Source organism: Anopheles arabiensis, chromosome X, assembly GCF_016920715.1.
Source record: "Anopheles arabiensis isolate DONGOLA chromosome X, AaraD3, whole genome shotgun sequence".
Classification (NCBI taxonomy): domain Eukaryota; kingdom Metazoa; phylum Arthropoda; class Insecta; order Diptera; family Culicidae; genus Anopheles; species Anopheles arabiensis.
The window spans coordinates 5,975,247-5,999,951 of NC_053519.1; the positions used below are offsets into that span (position 1 = coordinate 5,975,247).

Below are 24,705 nucleotides of genomic sequence, written 5' to 3' on the forward strand. Positions count from 1 at the left end.
TCATGTTTTCCCACTCAAAATCTCGGGTGGAAAATTAAAATAAATAAAAAAAAACTCCCAGAACAACTCCCCTCTTCATCGCGATCGAACCGGAAATGCACCGAGTGCAGCACAGTTCGGTCTCGGTTCACCAAACCGTTCGGTTTGATTTCAGGTTTTTGTTGTTTCATGGCGTTGTTTGTACTAAGACACAAACCTACCCTCCTCCGCGATGCGCTCCAATGGCGATCGTGCACGCTGCCTGCCTGCCTGTCTGTCTGTCTGTGTGTGTGTGTGTGTGTGTGTGTGTGTGTGTGTGTGTGTGTGTGTGTGTGTGTGTGTGTGTGTGTGTGTGTGTGTGTGTGTGTGTGTGTGTGTGTGTGTGTGTGTGTGTGTGTGTGTGTGTGTGTGTGTGTGTGTGTGTGTGTGTGTGTGTGTGTGTGTGTGTGTGTGTGTGTGTGTGTGTGTTAGATGAACACCACCGCGACTCGATCAAGGGCAATTCACCTCGCTTCCTGCACGACTGAAGCGTTTCTTCCTGTCTGAGAGAGTGCGCGTTTTGTATGGTGCTGTCCGTGGGTAGCGCGCAAAACTCCCCCCACCCCTCCGTGCGATCAAACGGACGGAAAGCGGAAGTACGCTAGAATTTCTTGAAGAGTGGGGAAGGTACCGTTGCCTTGCTATTGCCGGAATGTGTGTTTGTCTACCTAAAGTTGCACACTTTCAAGTGTGTCGAAGTTGTCGAAGATGTTTCTAAGGCATCTAGTGCATCAAAACACATTCCAAGGATCGCTAACTTCGCATCATTTGCATTAACATCTTTGATGCTGTTTGATACGTTTAATTTTCAAAGAGATGTTTGGATTAGTGGTGGGAGCTCGGAATCGGATGCCTACTCGATTGCGATGCCGTGTTCGGAATCAATTCCGGAGCCGTTACCAATGCTGGAATCGATTCCAATTCCGGAGCCGATTCCCGAGTTGACTCCGGAGCTGATTCCGATAACGGAATCATAATTGACTCCAGAATTAGAATTAGCTTCGAAATGTGAATTAGCTCTTGAATTGAAAAAAAGAAGTTTTAGAAGCGAAATCAGTCCGGGAATCTCCATGCGAATGGATCTTTTACAAGTAAATTTTGATTTTTGCGGTTATCAATACGTAGTATGATTGGACCCAAACGCCTATTTTTATGGCGATGCCGAAGCTGACTCCGATTAGAAGCCGATTCTAATTTAGGAGCCAATTCCGATACGAGAGCCGATTTCAATTCCGGAGTCGATTCCGGAATCAATTCTGGAACCGATTCTGATTCTGGGACCGATTCCGGAACCAATTCTGGAGTCGATTCCAGAACCAATTCTGATTCCGGAGCCGACTCCGGAATCGATTCTCGAGTTGATTCCGATTCTGGAGCCGATTCCGGAACCGATTCTGGAATCGATTCCAATTCCGAAGCCGATTCCGATTCCGGAGTCGATTTCGGAATCAATTCTGGAACCGATTCTGATTCTGGGACCGATTCCGGAACCAATTCTGTAGTCGATTCCAGAACCGATTCCGATTCCGGAACCGATGCCGGAATCGATTCTCGAGTCGATTCCTATTCTGGAGCCGATTCCGGAACCGATTCTGGAGTCGATTCCAATTCCGAAGCCGATTCCGATTCCGGAGTCGATTCCGGAACTGATTCCAATTCTGGAACCGATTCCGATTCTGGAGCCGATTCCGGAACCGATTCTGGAGTCGATTCCGATTCCGTAGCCGATTCTGGAGCCGATTCCGGAAACTGATTCCGGAACCTACTATCTAGAATCGATTCCAAAAAACTGCTAACCGGAATCGATTCTGACAAAAACTTCATATGATATACTATGCTAGATATACTAGATATGCTGATTTGGGCTCCTCTTACAGTTGGCACATTCGGACATTGGACGATCAATAGATTCTTCAGAAGATCCCAAAATCCCAAGGATCCCAAAGTGTGATAGCGCGCTTTGCTGGAGTTCTCAACTAACATGTAACTCCAAAGACCTTCAGCGTCCGCGATGCGCCTCTAGACGAGATCTTAAAAAAGAGCAAAGAAGTCCGTATGTAACATGTGTTGGGGATTTTCACACCTAATACCAACGACCAACAGCGTTCATCTTTAGATCTTTGATCCTTGGTCTTTGATCTGCACCATGCGGGAGCCACGCCAGACCCACTGGCGGAACTGTTGTGAAGAACGCGCATTGTTCAACAGCTTCTCCAAAATCAATGTCACGCTACACAAGCCTGCCAAATTACCATACAATCAACGGTCTCCCGATTACGAGTTCTAGCCCCCCTGCGCCCCCCCTCGTTAGAAAATGAGGCTCAGTGGAGCGTAATGCCCATCCTCCCGTATCGCTCCTCTGCCGCTCCTACCAAAACAGGCTTCCGGAAAATTCGAAAATACAAAGTGTAACACTCACTTCACCTCTTACCCCCCCTCAGAAAACCACCGGTACAAAACGCGAGCCCGGCTTTTTTTTTTTTTTGTATTGGTGCGTGCCTCAGATCGTTCGCATTATTACTATGTGCCGTGCTTCCCCTTTTCGCGGTGGTCGGTCCACAGTTAAAATGTTTATGAATTTTCGGCCCATTACATGCGCAATGTGTTGTGCGGCGTCACACATGCGGCGGCTGGGCGCTGACGTGTGATAACAAACACGGGAGGAAATGCAGCTCTTCCCCTCCCTTTTCACCTTTTTACCGGAAGGAAGCGCGGGCAAGGCGGAAAATAAGGGGACAAGGAGTTGTGCTGCATTGAACGGAACAAAACAAAAATGTGTAGAAATGTGTGCGCGCAGGTGAGGATGTATGTGTGCGCTGGGAAAATTTAAAAAAAAAAAGAAAAAAGGGAAAAACATCCACCCACACGCCACACTTTCCGTGGCGCGATTTGACGACCGATTGAAGGCGGCACATAGAGGCAGTTGTGTAATGGCTGTAATGGGGGGGGGGGGGGAGGGTAGGGCCCCGTGCCCGAGCATCGGCCGAGTTACGTGGCAGTGAATCCGCATTATTGTGCAGCGCGCGCGCGCGCACACACATATGCAGCTGCGGATTAATTATTTTACCGTCCATTTTGTGCGGAATGCATTTCTTTCCGTTCGAATGAGGGCGCGCGCGCGGCTTCTTACGGCGTGCACCGGGTTACGAAGGCACAGACCGGGCCGGTGCGTACACAGCCTCCCTCACGCGTCATGCGATTGAACTGCTGCTTCGGCATCATCATCATCCGATCATTATGCGCTGTGATATGATGCTGTGGTGGCTTCCGTGCGGATATGTGTGCATATTACGTTAGCCGGAACGGGGCGGTTACGTGGGCGAGAAGAAAAATGCGCACACATGTTATGGGGGGGGGGGACTGCGATCGGCGTGATTAGTTGATCGCACGTGTGCACGTCCTGGAGTTGGATTATTATGGCAAGTCCAAGATTCGCAGGCTCCAACTGTGGGCGGGCGCTAAGGTTTCTGTCAATCGGAGTATGTTCAAGATGTAAAAAGATGTAAGAGGAGTCAGCGAGACAGTGTCAGGGACGTGACTGCTGGCCAATTATGGTTATTTTTATAGCGACTTTGAGTCTGAGGCTTTAATTTGTATCTCTTACGCGGAGGATTGTACTTCAAATGGCGACTTTAAAGGAAATTGAGGAAAGCATCAATGTATTAATACATTCCATTCTTCAAGCAAGAGTTTCGTATTTCAAATGTGCTATAAAATTACTATTATTATGGAACTATAAACTGTCTCTTAGTAGTTAATATTGATTAAAAAATGAAACTTGTAAAGCCTTCGAGGTTCTCAACTAATTAAATAAAATTGTTAAATTGTCAAAATTGCCAAGCCTTAGTAACAGGTTCGTCCCAAAACGCTATAAACGTGTTAAGTACAGTGCTATAAAATAGTAAAGACTAGTATCATCCCGTGTATACGCTTCAGCGCCGTCCTAATTGATTGTATGGTCCGAAATCCATGTTAGCCATGTCGCAATTTCGCTATCGGTTGGAGATTTGTTTCGGGTTTTTTTTTTATTTATAGAACAGCCGCTTGGCTTATCGCGTTTTTTTTTCTTTTTTGCATTAATACCTCTCTAACACCCTTTCGAATGGCCACTGTTTGCCAGCACAAGTTTCAACGAAAACATGGATCGCTTCAACAGCAACACCTGCAACAGGTGCAATCAATCATGAAAAGCGTTACATGCCCGTGCGGGGGTTATCACGCTAAAGGGCCTCTAACGCACCCTGATGTAATGCCCTATTGTGTACGTGTGTATTATTGTTTACAACACTTACACACACACACACACTGATGTTGCGTGGTGCTCTGCTGCTGCCTTTCAATCGAGGTGGAGGAATGATTTCGATCGCAACGGGGGACGCTGACAGCCCTCGTCAGCAGCGGCTCGTCGGGGGCAGCAGATGGATTGGATAGCGCCCTTTCGGCGATGGCGCTTCGCTCACCGTTACGACGCATCAATGTGTTGCCCCATGTGCCGTTTTGGGCTTCCCACGCATTGGCTCGGTTTCGCGATGCGCACTGAATCATTTCTGGTGCGGGCAGGGCGGCGCACACAAACATTTCACTCCATCACCGCGTGTGTGCATAATGTCGGTTCTTGGGACAAGGAGAGAGAGAGAGAGAGAGAGAGAGAGAGAGAGAGAGAGAGAGAGAGAGAGAGAGAGAGAGAGAGAGAGAGAGAGAGAGAGAGAGAGAGAGAGAGAGAGAGAGAGAGAGAGAGAGAGAGAGAGAGAGAGAGAGAGAGAGAGAGAGAGAGAGAGAGAGAGAGAGAAAGAAGACAGCACAAGAGACATCAGCGAGAGATAGAATTACGTATGATAAGCTTTTAATATCTATTGCATCAACGTGTATTGCGTTGGATTCGATTTGTACTCAGGGTGCACACAAAATTGGCAAAATAATTGCCCAGCGGTTGCATTTTATCGTCACTTTTACTATCGTCTCCGGATTATTTCCACCAGATTTTATATGCACTTCAGGCTGCTGGCGCGGATCTCATAAAGCAGCAACGATAGTAGATGCCACAGGTCGTTAAAACTTCTTGCTTATCTTAACGGCGAATGTTTATGTTTGGTTGGCAAGTTCAAGGCGCACCCTGTTGCAGTTTTGCTGCCAGTTGCAAGCTGCTTCGTCTTTTACGATTTGTTAATTGTGCATTACCATCAATAAACACACTCGTGTGTACACTCATTATACTGTTTTGTGAATTTATTGGCTTTAGTTAATTGAAAAAATAAAACATAAAGTTATTCGAGTTTGTTGCATAAACCTTCAGAATACCTCCGTTGTCATGATGCTATAATAATTATTAGTAGAGTCTTTTTTTTTATAGCAAAATCCTGCTCACAGTTGCAGCTGGTCTAGGGGTTATTGAATTATTATTGTTTGGGTTTACATCAAAAAACAACAAAAAAAAAATGTGTATTTAGTCTGAGAGCACATTACATGCCGTGTAAGCAACGAACCTTCTTTTTTTCTGCTTCCCTTCCCATCCTCTGGCTCTGTGGAGGAAGAGGCACAACAGTCAAAACAGGGTGCATTTGTGTTTTGCTATCTGTCGCCGTATTTGTTGCAGGGCCAGCAGACGAACCAAACAAATAGTTCTACCAATGCACAAGAGACGCACGCAGTGGCCGCGGAGGCCGCGGTTTGATGTTTGCTTTACCCACAAGGGTGGCATTGCCTCCATACATACGGTCCCAAGGCGAGACCTGCAAGCAAGCAGGTCCTGCAGTAGTCAGTAGTGCGTTGGCTGCAATGCGGCGTCCAGGTAATGGGAAGTGGCAAAGCAGCAAACAAAAATCCTGTTCCCAGGTAAGCGTTTTGCGCGAATAATTATTTGCTGGTGCGAAATTGGCAACTCTTCTGTATGAACTGCCACAAAGACACCTCCACGTGTAGTAAGCCAACGCAGAGCTGCTCTAGAATAAATACATTTGTTTGCATTGCTTGCTGTGAAGGCCAAATTTAATGAGCTTATTTATCCATACTGTAACCGGGAATGACGAGGGGGAGAGTATACTCAATCATTCGGATGAGTCAATGACAATTCTTCGCAGCGAATGTCTTCATTTGTTTACTTTTGCATATTTCCGGCAGGTGTCGCCGCTGTTGCTGCCTACTAATTCCCTTTTTGCTAATCAATCTTTCGGTGACATAAATCCTGTTTTAAGAGTATTACAAATTGTAACTTTTCCCCATAATGTGAACCAATCAAGTCAACCGGGTAATGTTTTTGGTGTCGGTTTTTTTTTCACAGTTATTCTTTCACTCTCACATTCATCTGTTCGCTGCCTGGTCGGTTTGGTCAGTACGAAATTAACATAAAATCATACGTCTATCTATCTGTCTGTTGTGTGTGTTGTTTTCATTAGTGAGTCACACACACACACACACAGCAAAGAAAAATGCCCATTCACTGAGCGTTCACGCCGGTATGTTGTGACACCCCAGCAGCAGCAGCAGTGAAATTGTTGCTCGAGATACGGCGAACCGCCGCGCAATGAATGGCCAGCCTGCAATGATTAACTAATTTCTATCTTTTACTGCCTCTCTCGCTCTGTCTGTGTGTGTGTGTGTGTGTGTGTGTGTGTGTGTGTGTGTGTGTGTGTGTGTGTGTGTGTGTGTGTGTGTTTGTACATGTGTTTGTATTTGGGGGAGTGGCGCGGTTGCATGCCCGCCCGGGGTGCGGTCTTGTACTTTCGTATGTTTCGTTCGTTTTTACTATTTCTCCGCCCCGGGGGAGTGTGTGCTGTGTGTGCGCTTTTTTTTTTCGTTTGTTTCGCCTGTGTGTTCCTATTTTCAAGTTCAATGCACACGCGAAAGGAAAGGGTGTATTGGTTTGGTTTTATTTTCGATAAACGAAAGTAAGCGAGCGCCTGTGTTGGTTTGTTTTGCTTTCGGGGCAGCTAGTGAAATGTTCTTCAGAGATGAGCGTTTTTCTTACATGTTTTGTTTTTTTTTTAATGTTGATTTCTTCAAGACGTTCGATTGATGCTAGGGGTCGCGTTTGTGCGACACACGAAGCTTTGCATTGGAAGGGCTTTTGCCGCCTAATGTTTTGCTTTCTCGGGGACAGATCGTGCCATTTTGTTGCACACTTGCAAGCGCGCGCGCGCGCGCCGCAAAACAGTCGCGTGAAAGTCGTCGTGTGCGGAAGAAAAAAAACCGGCCGAAACGAGCGGGTGAGCCTGATTACAAATTTGCTTCGCAATTTTATTTGACCAATTTTTGGTGTCGCGTATTTTTTTTTTTCAAGATATTTTACCTCTCTCCCCCTGCAAAACCGTGAAAGTATGCCGTATAGAAAGCAAACCTGTCGCGAGCCCCACCGAATGTGTCCCCTCACAGGCTGGCAAAACACAGGGCAACTGCTGGCTATGAAACAAAAAAAAAAAACGAAAGTAATTCACTAAACCGATTAAACTGTGGCAGCATGAAAATATGTTGGGCCTCTCGCGGAGAAAGTGCCGGATCGCGTCGTGGCCCAATCCCTTTCGATGTTGGACGGTCTTTGGTTTCATCTGGCGTGCTGCATCGCTTGCTCTGCTCGTTGTGGGCATTTTTTCGGTTTTCTTTCTCTCTCTCTCTCTGCGCGATTACGCTTATCAGGTGTGTTTGCCTTGGATTGCGCCATGGAAAAGAGGCACAGATGTACAGAGCCCGCCAAGATGTTTACTCCGCGAGACATACTGGAGCCGCCGGGGGGCTGCACGTCTCGATCATCTTTGCCGATTATCATCCCATCCACCCCAGGAAGGATGGAATACAGCACATAGCACAATGACACAGTAAATTTGAGCAGTTAAATGTGTGTATTATTGAAGATAACAACGGACGGGATTTTCCGGCATCACTGTCATTGGGTCGCGTAGCTCTAAAGAATCTCTGATCTAAAGAACTCGTTCAGTTTTGAAATGCTTTATGCCACACTGTAAGCTGTTCGTTACTGAAGAGGAGGGAACTTCTGGTTGAAAAGATGCAAACAAAGGCTGGTGTAGTGAGACTTGCGGTGGTTACTCAGCACGATGCTGACGAAATCCAGCTCGCCCGATGCGCACAAAATCTCATCCCCTTCCGCTACGCAATCGACCAAGTTCATGGCCATTCGCCGGCCCTTTCGCCCTGTCGCTCTCTGACCATTAATGTCAAGCCAAGGAATTTCACGGCCTGTGCGCTGCAACCGGTCGTACACAACACAGCGAGAGAGAGAGAGAGAGAGAGGAAAGGTTCCTATTTTGTTTTTATAGTGCCAACAAACAAACTGTATTCATACTTGCGAATAATTTACGCTGGATGCAATTTGGAAACAAATGCGCAGAAACACGGCTGTGGCAACGTTCCGGCAAACGAAAACTGCACCATGTGTGTGAAGGTCAGTTTCTAATATTCGTCCCGTACCGGGTTTTGTACCGTAAAATAAACCTGTGGCCTGTGATGTGCCAGATGTTGGAAAGATTTGCCGTTTTTTTTTTTAATAATTTCACTTTCGGCATTAAACACTGCACGATGACTCAGTACAGAAGCGGTCGGGGACATTCCCAATTGACATTTGCTCGAAATTGTTTTGCCATATCTGCTCGATTAGTACTCGATACGCCTGAAATTGTGGATTTGTGCGTGATCAAGTGTGTTGAAAGCGCCAAGATTTGGTGTGATCGTAAGTTAGACGTTCCTCTATCGATGGACGATGCCGTCAAGCTCATTTTTCATTCATAGCTATGGTTTTTTTTTTAATGAAAAACAAAAGCTAATTTTATGTGACGTTATTCTATAAAAATGGGTATTATTTAAGTATAAAATGGGTACATGACCAACTATAACGATAGGAAACATCGTTTCCGAGCGAATCTAGAAGAATGTAACGAAAAAGCCGCATCACAGTTGATTTTAAAGGCCTTTTGCTAAATGCCCTTGAACTGGTGCAGTTTAAGGGAAGTTTAAGGCTCCAGTTTAAGGGAATTTGCTCGAAATCCCGATTATTCGTGCTATAAAATGTCAGTTGGGTTTTTACTATCAGTAAAGGGTTTGCCGCCTTGCCGCAAGAGTACGGGGCTAGCTATTTAGCCATTTTTTCCCCAAAATAAATGCCTAGATGGCGCCACGATGTTTTCAAAAACGATCCTACCAGGCTGCAAATTTTGAATGCTGTGTATTAGTGGTGGAAGCTCGGAATCGGACCTACTCGATTCGGATTCCGTGTTCGGAATCAATTCCGGATCCGATTCAGATACTTCAGATTCAGATACTGGAATCGACTCCAGAGCCGATTCCTGAGCTGTCTCCGGAGCCGATTCCGGAGTTGATTCCGGAGCCAATTCCAGAGTTGACTCCGGAGCCGATTCTGGAGTTGATCTCGGAGCCGAATCCCGAGTCTGCTCCGGAATCGGAATTGACCTGGGAATCGCAATTTGCCCCGATAACGGAATCATAATTGACTTCAGAATTAGAATTAGCTCCGGAATGTGAATTAGTTCTTGAATTGAAAAAAGAAGTTTTTGAAGCGAAAATCAGTCCGGGTATCTCCATGAGAATAGATAGTTTACAAGTAAATTTTGATTTTTTGCGGTTATCAATACGTAGGTCCAATATGATTGGACCCAAACGCCTATTCCGATGTCGAAACCGACTCCGTTTCGAAGCCAATTCTGATGACGGAGCCGATTTTGATTCCAGAGCCGAATCCAAAGCTTATTCCGATTCCGAAGCCGATTCTGGAACCGATTCCGGAGCCGAATTCGGAACCGATTCCGGAAACTGATTCCGGACCTACTATCCAGAATTGATTCCAGACAACTTCGGAGCTGGCCGGAATCAATTCCGACGAAATCATCATTTTTCTCATTTTTACTGTGTGTGCTCAACCAAGAGATCATTTGAAACACTTTTTCAATTTAATGAAATGATGTATTTACGAGTTCAATGTTCAATACACTGAGTCAGGAATAAGCACTTGAAGTCATTCAAAATGGTTGTTTTATCTGCAAAAAACGTACGAAAAATCGGATTGCATTATTTGAAACCTTGGGCACATTGTTTAACATGTTCGCTTAAGAATTTTCTACACCTAGGACGTTTACAAATCCGTTTTACAAGCGAATCTTAACGAAGAATTGAGCGTTTTCGCTCTCGTAACAATTGATTGACATCAAAAGATCAACAACTATTTCATTGCGATGTCCGTCCGTCAGTGCAACCGATTGTTTTGGCGCGTTAATTTGTGCCCAAAAAAAAACCAAGGTGTCCCAGAAACCGAATTACTTCCATGCGATTGCGACCAATGTTTTCGAAACCGCTTGACATCTTGCGCAGTCTCTGAGCGCTAGCGAGCAACCCTGTACCGCACCAGAGAGGCATCAAGGTTTCAGACACAACGGAAAACAGACACAGAAACGTACACAGCTTACGTGTGTGTGTCTGTTTGAAAGGAAATGGCTTATCGACAGTGTGCAACCAGTGCAAACGGCAACAACAGTTTTCGATCATCTCTTTATGGGTCAGGTAAATCAAATAGCTGAATAATCCGTCTGTAACGAGCGACGTTGTTGTTCAAATTGACTTTAATTTACGCGCTTTTCTCTCTCAGTGTCGTTTGTGGATGCGTTGTGTGATACGTTTGCAAGGGTGTGGCACAAGCCAAAACATCAGTAAAAGAGTGTTTACAGTCGCAGACATTGCACACCGACATTACGATCGCATGCGTCAAAGGAAGCAGAACCAAAGTGTGCTGTTGGCGTATTTTAAGATGCTTTACATCATGCTGTCTCGCAGGGTGCAAAAATGGTTCTAATTGACAGGCCTAGAAACCCTTTTTCTGCCTAATCTCTTTTGTTCTATTTATCCCGCTGTGTAGTAGGCGCATGCGAATAGTAGAACATAACACACACACACACAGACGACGGGCGAAATGTAATTGTGCGATCATAATCGTGAACTGCATGCCCCGATTGCCGTCGAGAGCATCTGTAATCATGTTGCCGCACGCCTCTCTGTCTAGCTGTGAGAGTGTTTTGGTTCTGCACACACAGGTGTGTGGCAGCTACGAAGTGGAGCGGAAGTGGTGGAGTGCTCTGGGGGGTGTGTGTGTGTGTGTGTACCGTTTGACCAGCAACGGGCGCGCGATCTAACGGACAGAACCGCCACGGTCGAGCGAGATTTAACTTTGCAGCGCGCACGGGGTTGTTGATCTGCCGGTGAGTGCCGCACGCTTCTTCGCTATTACAAGCCCCACTGCATGGGCGCTTAAGATGTGCAACACAGCGCTGACTCACTTGCGGCTCACTCTCAACTCTCTGTGGACGCTGACTCGTGGGGCGAAACACGTTTGCCGTGCCTCTGAGACTATATCTAACCGTGGATACAGCACACACACAAGGCCCTTGCTTGGCAATGTCACAATAAACACGAAGGCATGGTTGTTTTTGCGGTGTAAAAAACTATTGGACGCATTCTTCCCACTGCTCCAGCAATTTCTTGGAGTACTATTGCGTTGTATTACAACGTTCCGCGCATTTGGGTGCTAGTTTCCTTTGGCAATATCTGCCAATTTCTGTAGGGCCGGGGCCAATTTCGCGCACCATGTGTGGGCCTGTTTTGGTTGTAATTCTTCCACTCACAAGCAGTGACATTTAGCGGCTCCAAGAAATACTGAGTGCACATGACTCACAGCCAGCCGGTGCCAAAGGAAAAGCGGCCCATATGGAGCGAAAATATATACTGCGTGCGATATTATTTTGTTTTTAAAATGCTTGAGGTAGGTTTATATTTTACTCGCCTTCCCTTTGAAAACCATGACTCAGTCGGCTTTTCACGGCACAGCGTGTTTTGGATGAACGGTGGAGAGATGACATCACACAAGGTAAGCGGGGGGACCCCATGTTGCGCACTAATCTTAAATCACTGAAGCAATACCCGATGTGAGTGGTCCAACTTTCGCTAGCCTACACCCCCCCCCCCCCCAAAACAACAGTTTGATTGTGGTTCCATTGCTGCAAAAGAGTGGTGAGCTCCTATAGTAAAAAAAAGAAAAAAATAACAGCAACAAACGCATTGGGAAATTTGTTTTTCTTCTCACGAAAATACAAAGCGTATCGCGCAACGGCCCGACGTCCATCATCGGACGGTTTTGCACTAATTGTGTAGCAGAGCTGTGAAGTATATTGATGCGAGCGTGTAAGGTCGTTTGTTGATCCCCAATGGCCGGTTGCCTTCGTTCCAACCTTTCCACTCTCTAGACCAGGCAATCACAGTTTCGCAGCGCGGCACCGGATCCCAAGGACCTTGCATTTCAGCGGTGCCAATACTGCCCCTTGTCTTCCTCCCGCTGTCTGCTCGCTGTGACATATGATTGCGTCGTTTAGATGGAAACATTTCAAACGTGTAGCTAAACGGTTCACCGATTGATCTGACAGCGAGTGGTCCCCGCTATCATCATCGCCATCATCGTCGTCATCACCCCAACTGCTCGTCTGCTTGCGTCCAATGCCAACACAGGCGCTAGCGGATGGCAGTGCGCGCTGCGACGCGCTATCTAAATCCAGCGAGGTCGCGTCCCATGTGATGGCACTACACAAAAAGGGTAGTTTAATGCTGCTTTGTTAGAGTATGTGTAGGGGTCCTACCTGCGTCGCTGCAGTCTGCTCGGTTAACGACTCGACGAGGAGTGTGCCAGGGGTTCATTGCAAAAAGATAACGCGTGCGGCCTGGTTTTTTTCCCCTTTGCCCCTTTTGTTTGCAATTGGTGTTGGGGTGTGTGTGTGTGTGTCTGTGAATCATATACTACCAGACATCAGACACTCTGCGTCTTCCTGGATGATAGCGGCAATCATTCGGATTCGGTTTCGTTGTACGTTTGAAAGGGGCGAAGATTGCTCCGTAGCGTAGAAGAGCTCGCACTGTGATTTACCTTGAGGTTTTGGTGTATTTTGAATTGTTTAAAAATCAAGAGCCTAAGTTCCAATTGATTGTTGGCGAATGACCAAGAATTCTTATTCATTTGAAAACAATCTAAAGCCATCTAAAGAAGAAGTTATTCTAGATGGTAGGTACAGCAAGAAACTAACCCAGTTGGAACTGTCCAACATTTTCCAAAGACATCCTGAAGAATATATTCTGGATGGTCAACAAATGATGAACTTAAGCCCAGTCGGAACTGTTGGAGAATTGGTAGTCTCGAGAGTCCAAGAATTCTCCCACTCCTTAAAACATCTTCAAAAGACATCCTGAAGAAGTAACGCTGAATGGTTAACAACTCAATAACCAAAGCCTAGTTGTAACTGTCCAAAACTTTCCAAAGACATCCTGGAGAAGATATTCTGGATGGTCAACAAATAAAGAAAGATGGAACTGTTGGAGAATTGCTAACCTCGAATGTCCAAGAATTCTCCCACACCCCTGCAAAGCAACTTCAAAAAGCAACCTGAAAAGAAGCAACGACAAACACTGCGTAAACCACGAATACTTATGCGCACCATTTACGTTATCTCTCTCTCTCTTTCGCTCGCTTTCATTGCAGAACTCGTTCCAAAACAGACACGATGAGTGAACAATTCACGCTCGACCACGAGCGGGCCGCCATGGCCACAGAGATGTTTCTGCATTTCTGTGCCGCCACCACAATGAAGCAGATCCGGGGCCTGTACTGGAACATGCTAGACACGATCGGGCTGCGGCCCGGACCGTTGGAAGAATTCTACCCCAAGATGAAGGCGGCCATCCGGGACTGGCGGGCGCAGGCACTGTTCAAGAAGTTTGATGCCCGCGCCGCCCACAAGGTATACTGTAAAGGCCGAGCGGCGAGCAAAACGCGCGTCCTGATTGTCGGTGCCGGCCCGTGCGGTTTGCGCACCGCCATCGATGCCCAGCTTCTCGGTGCCAAAGTGGTAAGTGAAGGATCGAACGTAATTCCCACTGAGTCCTCCTAAGACTAAGCTCAATTTCTCTCTCTCTCTCTTCCAGGTGGTGGTGGAAAAGCGCGACAGAATCAGCCGCAACAACGTGCTGCACCTGTGGCCGTTCATCATACACGACCTGAAGGCGCTCGGGGCGAAAAAGTTCTACGGCAAGTTCTGTGCCGGCTCGATCGACCACATCTCGATCCGGCAGCTGCAGTGCATCCTGCTGAAGGTCGCCCTGCTGCTCGGCGTCGAGATGCACGAGGGCGTCTCGTTCGTGAAGGAGATCGAGCCGGGCGACGGGTACGGTTGGCGGGCGTCCGTCTCGCCGGAGGACCACGCGGTGTCGCACTACGAGTTCGACGTGCTGATCGGCGCGGACGGCAAGCGCAACACGCTCGAGGGCTTCCAGCGCAAGGAGTTCCGGGGCAAGCTGGCGATCGCGATCACGGCCAACTTCATCAACAAGCGCACCGAGGCGGAAGCGATGGTGGAGGAGATCAGTGGCGTCGCGTTCATCTTCGACCAGCCGTTCTTCAAGGCGCTGTACGAGAAGACGGGCTGCGATCTGGAGAACATCGTCTACTACAAGGACGACACGCACTACTTCGTGATGACGGCGAAGAAGCACAGCCTGCTGCACCGGGGCGTCATTATCAAGGATCTGAGCGACCCGGCCGAGCTGCTCGCCCCGTCCAACGTGGACAAGCCGAAGCTGTACGAGTATGCGCGCGATGCGGCCAACTTCGCGACCAAGTACCAGATGCCGAACCTGGAGTTTGCGGTCAACCATTACGGTACGCCGGACGTGGCCGTGTTCGACTTTACGTCCATCTTTGCCGCGCACAACTCGTGCAAGGTGACGGTGCGCAAGAACTACCGGCTGCTGTCCTGTCTGGTCGGCGACAGCCTGCTGGAACCGTTCTGGCCGACCGGGTCGGGGTGCGCGCGCGGCTTCCTGTCCAGCATGGACGCGGCGTACGCGATCAAGCTGTTCGCGAACCCGAAGAACAGCCTGCTGGCGACGATCGCGCAGCGCGAATCGGTGTACCGGCTGCTCGGGCAGACGACGCCGGAAAATCTGAACCGCGCGTTCGGCGCGTACACGCTCGACCCCTCGACGCGCTACAAAAACCTTAACAAAGCGTCCGTGCAGATCGGACAGGTCAAGCATCTGCTCGACACGGACGACCCGGCCCTGCTGGAGCAGACGTTCTTCGACACGAACGCGATCGCGTCGGCGGTGTCGCCCGCGACCGAGCTGCCGGCGAAGCGCAAGCGGCGCACGGTCGACGTGGTGCCGCTCGGCGCCACGCTGCTGCGCTGGCTGAAGGCGCAGCTCAAGGACAGCGGGTTCGTGCAGGAGCTGGCCGAGCCGGCCGAGTGCTTCACCAACGGCAAGGTGCTCTGCACGCTCATCCACCGCTACCGGCCCGATCTGGTCAACCTGGAGGAGCTGGCCGACTTCAGTGCGGACGTGTGCAACGAGCACGCGTTCAACATTTTCGAAAACCAGCTGGGTGAGTTGAGGAAGAAACTCACCAAAAAAAAAAAAAAAAAACCCCAACTCGAAAAAAGACCCGATGAATAACCGCACTTTTCTCTTCGCAGGCATACCGCGCGTCATGTCCGGCCAGGAATCGGTCACGCTGGCCGGCGTCGAGCCGAAGGTGTGGCTCAACTATCTCGAGCAGGTGTGCGACGTGTTCCGGGGCGAGGTGCCGCACGTCAAGCACATCAAGCTCGACTACGCCGAGTTCAAGCAGAAGCAGGAAACGAACGTGGAGGCCTGGTCGAAGCTGGGCCGCCTGGCGGCCGTCCAGCGGATGGCGGCGCTCGCGAGCGGCGTCCACCCGGCCGACAAGGACGGCGAGCTGCTGCACCGCGGGACCAAGGGCGACTGCATCGTGCCGGTCGCGACCGCGTCCGGCCCGTACGGTGGCGGGGCTAATGCCGGTGCCGCCGGTGCCGCCGCCCGCCCCAACGCCAAGAACTACTATCACCCGAACGCGGAGGAGGAGCGGTACAAGCGGGGTGTGGGTGGGGTCGCATCGCCGCAGAACGTAACGATGCGGCGCATGCGCAAGCGGCGCAGCAACGAAAAGTCCGGCAATATCGTAAGTATCGAGAGCGTGCGGATATTTCTCATCTCCCTCTGTCTTAGCATTCTCGGGCTGACGCCACCGTTCACGCGGCTGCTCGGGTACGGCCGGCTGTTGCCGCAGCAAGTCTAGCGAGCGCCGTCAGCGCGGGCGAAGCGGCGAGCTTAATGTAGGGCGAAGCGGGGGAGAATGATTTAAACTACCGGTGGGGGAGTAAAGGGGGGGGGGGAGGAGGAGGGATCCTCTTGTCCGTTCGTTAGGTATCCTGCGTGTCCTGAGGAACCTGTGTACGCTCCGCTGTGTTTGGTAAAGTGTTTGGTTTTCTCGATTTTTGTTTTGTATTATTTTTTTTTAATGTAACATGTTTTGCCACTCAAACAAGCCTTTCGTCGCTTAACCTACTATGCCAACATACTGTGCGCTGTGCGTATTTACAAGATTCTGAAACGATGCGGCGGTGCGTAACGAATCGAACGAGTGCCCTCCCACTAGACTCAAACTCTCCTGCACATAACAACTTGTTAATATATCAGTCGCATAAGTACCTCACCCCTCCTCCAACCATTCATAACTTTATTCTCCTCTCCCTTCTCATACTCCCCCCCCCCCCCCAAAGCAAACTACTATAACATAACAATTAGCAGTTACGTATCGCGCGCGGCTCACACAAGTCCGGTGAGCCTTAACCTTCCCACTGTCCAAGTTTATAAGTTGTACAACCCTTCTGCTCCCCCGCTCCCTAGCTTAGCGCTCTTACCAATCGCTTGTACAGTAACGCCAATAACCAATTTGTATCATTCCGTTCGATAAATTTACACCGCGTACTACTACTACTACTATTACTACTATTACATCCCGTGATTTTTGCATGTGTTGTCTGTCGTTGTATCACCGCCTGTGCTCTGTCCTTAGATAAGCAGTACCGTTTCGCTACCGTTGTGATTAGATTAAAAAGAGGAAGCAGAAGAAAAAAAAACAACAAGCAAACAACCTCTTTCTCTCTCTCTCTTGCCTTGGCACCTTCGTAAAAGGCCCTTGGGTTGTATCATATCAATTTGGGTTGTCGCTTTGTTTAATATTATGTTTTGTCTGTAAAGAGCTTATCATTATTGCGGTTGAATTCCGGGATTCGTTACGTGTTTGTTTCTTGTTATATATTTCTTTTTTTTTTTATACACCTACTCTTGCTGTTCGTTTCGATCGCCGAAACCATCATTTGCATGTATTATATAAATTGTGTATAGTGTAGTATTGAAAAAACAAGGTATCGAAGCTGCTCCAGCTGAAGAAAAAAAAAAACAAAAAACAAATTCATAATGTATTTGTATAAAAAGAAAAGCAACAACAATAGAAAGAAGTAGAACCCAGCTACAACAAGCCCCCACAATTTAACGAACGTTCATTTGCATTAAAAAAATCATTAAACCAACAAAAAAAAACCCTCGACTGCATCGCAAATAAATCGCAAAAAAAAAAATCATACCCATAAAAGGCTACTAATGTTATTTTTCAGTTGCATTCCGGTATTCTCGCCTCGACCGTACTCCATCAACTGTCCCTAAACCCGCCCCACCTTTTCCATCCGCTCACCGTATTAGTTGTGTAACCACACATGCACACATCCCCATTCACAGCTCACTGTCCTCATATACCTTTAACATACACTAGCACTCACCGCCACAATTAACACTGAAACCTACTCGAGTACGAACCGTGCCCACGCTAAGCGTCCCGGTGGTTCAATGGGTAGATGCGCGCACCCGACTCACGATGGTTTGCTCTGGACCGTGGATCGATTCCCCGAAAAAGTCCCAACAATTAGGAACACTTATGGAAAGCGAGAGAAAAGACGGTTGTGTGTGTATATGTTGGTGGCCCAACAGTGCAGATAAAATAAGAAGACAACAGCAAAAGAACACACACACAAACCTCCACTCTCTTCCACTACCACCGGCCCCAACTCTCAACCCTCTCAGCGGTATGTTCGGGGAGTGCATCATCGGATATTTAAATTTGTAGTCTCGTACTCGTCGTCGTCTCGCTCTCTCGTCCCTTCGTGTGTGTGTGTGTTCGTTTATTTTGCGTGTGTGAGGTGCCCAACCGCTGCGTTCCGTCTTGTTTGGATGCCGCCACGGCCAGGCTTTCCCCATGGCCATGGAGTTCCTTATCCTTCTCCGCTGTTTCTTTTCTTTCTTTCTCTCTCTCTCTCTTTCTACACTCAACTAAAACACGTGCAAACACACACACACATCACGCACAGGAGGAGCGCACCCGCCGTTTGCAGGAGATCGAGGCGAACCGGCAGGACCGCCAGTCGAAGCGGCGGGAGCAGCGGGCCCAGCAAACGCAAAACTTCTACAAGAGCATCCACATGCTGCAGGCGAACACGCTGCTGCGCGAGAGCGACAATGCTGGCGCGTTCGAGGACTACTCGCTCTACCTGTACCGCCAGTCAGCGCCGGTGTTTACGGATCGTGTCCGCGAGCTCGAGCAGAAGCTGCGCTACCCCGTAAGCGTGCCGATCATGATGATGATGATGAATGCTTGTGATTTTTGTTGTTGTTGTGGTGTTTCCGTTTGTTCTGTGTTTCTGTACTTTCTTGCTGGCCCCGCAGAAGCTGACCCACGACACCTTTTCCTGAAATTTGCTTTCCTGCTGTTCGAGAGTGTGACTACACGCGCTCGCTGTCTACTGTTGCCTAACTCTCCTCCCTTCCGCTGCGAACTGCTCTGCCGCATTTCGGTCCACCTAATCCGGCGTCGCATATTAATCTCTCCTGCTGCCGTTCTATTTGTGTGTTTGTGTATTGTCCCCGTTTGTCTGTGTCTGTGTGTGTGTGTGTGTGTTTGGTCCGAATTTCTGAGCCTTGAGGCACTCTCTAACCCGAACAGCTGCTCGGCGCTGTTCGTGCTGTGTCCGTTTCGCTATTTCCGAACCGCTTGCCAATGACTAACTTCGCTCCACTTACTCTGAACTCTGGTCAAGATGGCCGCCAAACCAACGCCCCAAGGTGAAACTCTACGAGCTCCACATTAACGGCACTCTCTACCAAGGCTGCAAAATGGATTTTCGCACTAACCCGAATGTCTGGCTGTCGTGTATGTGTTTCTTGCGGAACAAAAAGCAAAATCCATCCATGCTCCATGTGGACCTATTCTTCTCTGAAGTGATCCCCAAACTCTGAGGAGCGGGTTGGTCCTTAGTGGTCCCCATCCAATGGCACATGCGTCCCCCATTCGGATCCAATCCCGCTCTTCCGTGTAGTTGTGTGCTGCTGATTGTGTAGAATTCTGCTGACGCGTTTGTGCGTTTCTTTATAATTTGCAACTAACCATCCTTTTCTTTTTCCAGACTCCGTTGTTATTATTTCTGTTCACCTTGAACACCTTTTCCTGCAAGTTGCAATAATAATGGATAATTTTACTATGTTTTTAGCTCAGCTTCCTCCCCATCCACTTACTCACTTCCTTGCATGTGCATGTGGCTTGACTCCATCTAAAACCAACCCCATTCTTATTCGTTGTGCTCATTATTTCTCGCTAAGTATGTGTATGTGTATGTGTGGTGGTATGAAACGTATCAAACATTAACGGTGCTTTTCTGGTAATGTAGAGAACCATTTTTCTTCTTAGTAATTAGTCATAGTTGTAATTGTACCTGTACCTACCCGAAATGACGCACACTACTCACAAACACACACATAAACTCACACACATTGACACATCGACGCGCATTATATGCACATATGTTAATACTTTTCCCCGTAGTTTCTTTAGCGAACTGTTTTGAACAAAGCATACATTTACATTACAATGCCCTACCAAATAACAACTAATGACCGAGAACGGACCAGTGTTGGCGAAACGAGCGTGCACTTGCAACGTCACTCACACGCTTCTTTCTTCTTCTTCATCCCTCCCCGTTCCAAACCCTTTCATCAACTGAAGGACCGTGATCGGGGTCTAGCGGCAGCGTATCCGCGCGGGCTGGCCGACGCCAGCGCCGACCAGTTCAGCGATCGCGTCCGCTCGATGGAGCAGCGCATCGACGGCAGGACGGTGCCGGTGGTGGAGAAAAAGCCGAAGGATCTGCTGCGCGCGATCGGCAAGATCGACAGCAGCGACTGGAACGTGAAGGAGATCGAGCGCAAGATCGAGCAGTCGAAGAAGACGACCGACATCGGCAAGAGCCGCGAGCGGGTGCCGAACTGGAACCGGGAGCAGTTCCTGGCGCGCCAGAACCGGCTGATGCAGCCGCAGGACGACGAGAAGTATCGCGAGATCGACAGCTCGCTGAAGGCGATCGACAAGCAGCTGAAGGAGGGCCACAATCTCGACCTGGGCGAGCGGGGCAAGAACAAGGTCGCGCTGATTGCGGGACAGCTGCAGACGTCCAGCAAGCCGGGCAAGCAGCAGCAGCAGCAGCAACAGCAGCAGCAGCAGCAGCAACAGTCCGCTCAGCAGGCACCAAAATCGGTAAGTTGTATTCGTCCACTTTCCTTCTTCACGCTCATTAACATTCTCTCCATTTGTGACCACAGAACCAAAAGGCACTGGTGCTGACCGCGAGCGGCGTGGCGGAAAAGTGTCACTACTGCAAGCAGCGCGTCTACCTGATGGAGAAGATCTCCGCCGAAGGGCTGACGCTGCACCGGTCCTGCCTGAAGTGTCACCACTGCCACACGATCCTGCGCCTCGGCGCGTACGCGTTCGACCGGGACGACCCGGAGGGCCGGTTCTACTGCACGCCCCACTTCAAGCTGCCCGCCAAAACGCTCAAACCGGCGGCGGGCAAAGCGAAGGGACGGGCTGGGGCGGCGGCTGCCGCTGCCGCTCCCGTCATTGGCCGCGTGTACGATGCGAGCGATGCGGGCGGCGGCGGCGGCGGCGGCGGCTTGGTGGTACGGTGCGGCCCGATCGGTACCGCCGGTGGTACTGCCGGCGGGTCCGCGGGCGACGCGTCGGTGCGTCCACGGTCGACTATCTGGCGCGCAACCGGACGCCCGACAACGACGACTCGGACGGCGACCCGAACATGGAGGTGATCGACGAGAACGAGTGGACGGACCGGAACTTCGGCACCGAGTCGGAGGTGTCCGAGGCCGAGCTGTCCAGCACGGACGAGTCGGACACGGACAGCGAGTCGGACTACGAGGAGACGGCGGACTCGCCGCTCGGCGCCCAGACGCTGCAGCTCGCGTCCGAGTGGATCAGCGACAAGCGCTCGAACTTCACAGCGATTTTCTACAGCTTGAGCGATTTGTGGCAATTTGATGTGCTTTGAGACTTTTCATGGAACTTTCACACTATTTTATGCTTGATTTGTCAATTTGGTCCTTAACGTGGAACCCTACGAGTATTTTTTTTTATAGAAAGGCTCACAAAGACCAACTCTTTTTAAAATCCACTGAGTAAAGTCTTTATCTATTGTCGAGCACACTTTTCATTTTCTTAGATGCATATACTCATAATACAATTGCGGTCGTGAAACCAATAATTTCGCTGTTCATACAACTTAAAATGGAAAAGAATCTCTCACCTATAGCGAGCGAGTCACTGAAAAGGATTAAACTCGATGTTTTCGTCACACACTATGTCCTAATTCAGTCTTAATTGTGTGAGAGAAGAAGGCACGAAGGATTTGTTTTTTCGACAGAGAATCCCATTTTTCTGTTACTCCTTGCTGGTTGGTGTTGTTCCATTTCTGTCCTTTTCTGCGGCTCTCTACACTGTTCGCATCCTGTATGAATCGACGTACTTCAAACATTGATTCTGTCGACTCATTTTGCAACTCTTTAAAGAATTGAATATTTCGAATCGTTTTGCAACTCTTTATGGAATTGAATCTTTTGAATCCTTTAGTAAATCTTTACAGAATTGAATCTTTCGACTCCTTGTCCAACTCTTTACGAAATTGAATGTTTCGAATCCATTTGCAACTCTTGCAACGGAATTGAATATTTCGATTCCTTTTGGAACTCTTTAAAAAAAAATGAGTTTTCGACTTTTTTTTCTACTATACAGAATTGAATCTTTCGACTCGTTTTGCAACTCTCTACGGCAGCGGTCGGCAAAGTACGGCCCGCGGGCCAAATGCGGCCCGCCACAACATTCAATCCGGCCCGCGAAAGTATTTGACTGATTTTGAAAGATGGGACGAAACTATTCGTATACAAATTACTGTATATCTTTTAGAATACCATATTAAACCATCGTACTTTTTCAACTTTTAATTAAAGTACTGTGGAATGACGGACCGTTCAGTATGTTCGAGCTCGAGGTGAATATCCCCGTAATTTTTGCATGATAATGTAAAAAACTTTAAAACTTTAAAGTGAAGTTTGTCGCTTGTGCTTTGTGACTTGTCGGAGCTGGTTTTAATTAAACTCTACAAGTTTCAATCAACCATGGTTTGTGGTTCGATTTGCACCGCCACCGTGTACCTGATAATGACTGTGACGAAAATATGCCATTTTCGGCTGGCTGTAGAAAAAAACTAGGAGAGATAATTTCTTTACTTTTACATCTGTTGAAAGGGAATTATTTCAGATTATTTGCACAAATAAATTAAAGACTTTGCGAATTGCCTTTCGTCAGTTATTAGGAATTTTCACCATGGTGGACGAAGACATGGATGATTTAGGTTCTACCTTCGATTTTCATCAATTCATCCTAAGTTTTTGCTACAAAATTGTTACAGTAGTTTTTGCATCACGTTGGTGCAGAACAAATCGATGGGACACAATTATAGGAAAAAAGCAATAATACCAATCGCATTGCTTGATATAATCAACCAATTATTTTGTTTCTAAAATTATATAATGTAATAATTAAACCACAATAATAGAAAAACCGCATTCTCCTGGCCCACGGCTTTAGATCATTTACTAAATTTGGCCCTTTGCCTCAAAAGTTTGCCGACCGCTGCTCTACGGAATTTAGTCTTTCGACTTCTTCCATGACAACTCTCTACGGAGTTGAATCTTTCGACTCCTTTCACAACTCTCTGGAATTGATTCTTTCGACTCCTTCCTTAACAACTCTTGATGGAATTGAATCTTTCGAATCGTTTTGCAACTCATGACAGAATGGAATCTTTCGATTCCTTTTGCAATTCTTAATGGAATTGAATCTTTCGAATTGTTTTGCAACTATTTTTGGAATTGAATCTTTTGAATCCTTTTGCAACTCTTTACGGAATTGAATCTTTCGACTCCGTTTTTAACTATTCAGAATTGATTCTTTCGACTCCTTCCATAACAATTTTTTACGGAATAAAATCATTTGACTCCTTTTGCAACTCTTTACGGAATAAAATCATTTGACTCCTTTTGCAACTCTTTACGGAATTGAATCATTTTACTGCTTTTGCAACTCTCTACGGAATTGAATATTTCGAATCCTTTTGCAAGTCTTGCAACGGAATTGATTATTTCGATTCGTTTTGACAACTCTTTACGGAATTGAATCTTTCGACTCCTTTTTCAACTATACGGGATTGAATCTTTCGACTTCTTTTGTAACTCTCTATGGAATTGATCCTTTCGACTCCTTTTGCAAGTCTTGCAACGGAATTGAATCTTTCGAATCGATTTTTAACTCTTTACGGAATTGAATCTTTCGACTTCTTTTGCAATTCTTTATGGAATTGAATATTTCGACTCCTTTTGCAACTCTTGCAACGGAATAGAAACAATCAACTACTTTTGAAACTCTTTACAGAATTGAACCTTTAGAATTCGTTTTGGACTATATGGAATTTAATATTTTGACTCGTTTTGCAGCTCTCTACGGAATGGAGTCTTTCGACTTCTTTTTCAACTATTCAGAATTGAATATTTCGACTTCTCTTGCAACTCTATGCGGGATTGAATCTTTCGACTCCTTCCATAACAACTCTTTACGGGATTGAATCTTTCGACTCCTTTTGCAACTCTTTACGGAATTGAATCATTTGACTCGTTTTGCAACTCTTTACAGAATTCAATCTTTCGAATCGTTTTACAACTCTTTACGGAATTGAATCTTTATATTGAACTAGTGAAGACTTAAGAAAAACTGTGTTATTAATTTCTTAGCTAGGATTTGTTATACTGGCGCTTTTATTGTACTAAAACATATGCTTTAGAAACCTAGCACTAGTGGGCAACTCGAAAAGAGTTGTTCTTTGAATCAATTTAAGGAATGGCTCAAATAAAAGAATCAACTTATTTTAACATGAACCACCGACACTAACGTTCTTTGTTTCGTTTCCTCCTCCCATTCAGATGACGATGCGGACTCCCAGACCGAAGGGGAAGAGCTGGCGCGGGCGCGCGAGATGCGCCGCCAGGAGGTGAAGCTGATGCCACCGCCCACCCTGCCGACCGATACGGAAACGGAGGTAAGCCTGGTCGTGGCTGGTTGGCCACCACCACCATTTTCTTTTTCTCTTCCCCTTAACCGCGCCCTGCTCCATCTCACGGTTTCCCGCCTGCCCGCGTCCCGCCCGTCCCACTAGCACGCACATTTAGTACGGCAGCGCGGGGGAATCGCAATCGCAAGCGGACACTCCTCCCCCACCCTTCCGCTACCCGACTCTGTTGTTTGTGGGGAGTGTTTTCTTTTTCTTCTTTCTTCGTTTAGGATCAAACCGGCGTGCGCTTTTTTTGTTTGTCTGTTTTGCAGGTGTGAGA

At 47.8% G+C, this 24,705-nt stretch overlaps 1 protein-coding gene across 1 annotated transcript in view; it reads left to right on the plus strand.

Annotated features, from left to right (window-relative positions):
- Window positions 1-24,705, plus strand: part of LOC120905537 (F-actin-monooxygenase Mical) — a 73,783-nt gene that overhangs the window by 28,408 nt on the left and 20,670 nt on the right. Inside the window, 8 exon segments of the mRNA XM_040316416.1 lie at window positions 13,550-13,916; window positions 13,993-15,448; window positions 15,540-16,045; window positions 18,291-18,539; window positions 19,979-20,506; window positions 20,572-20,985; window positions 20,988-21,279; window positions 24,298-24,413. Coding sequence (XP_040172350.1) covers window positions 13,572-13,916; window positions 13,993-15,448; window positions 15,540-16,045; window positions 18,291-18,539; window positions 19,979-20,506; window positions 20,572-20,985; window positions 20,988-21,279; window positions 24,298-24,413 — 3,906 coding nt within the window. The 5' untranslated portion in view covers window positions 13,550-13,571.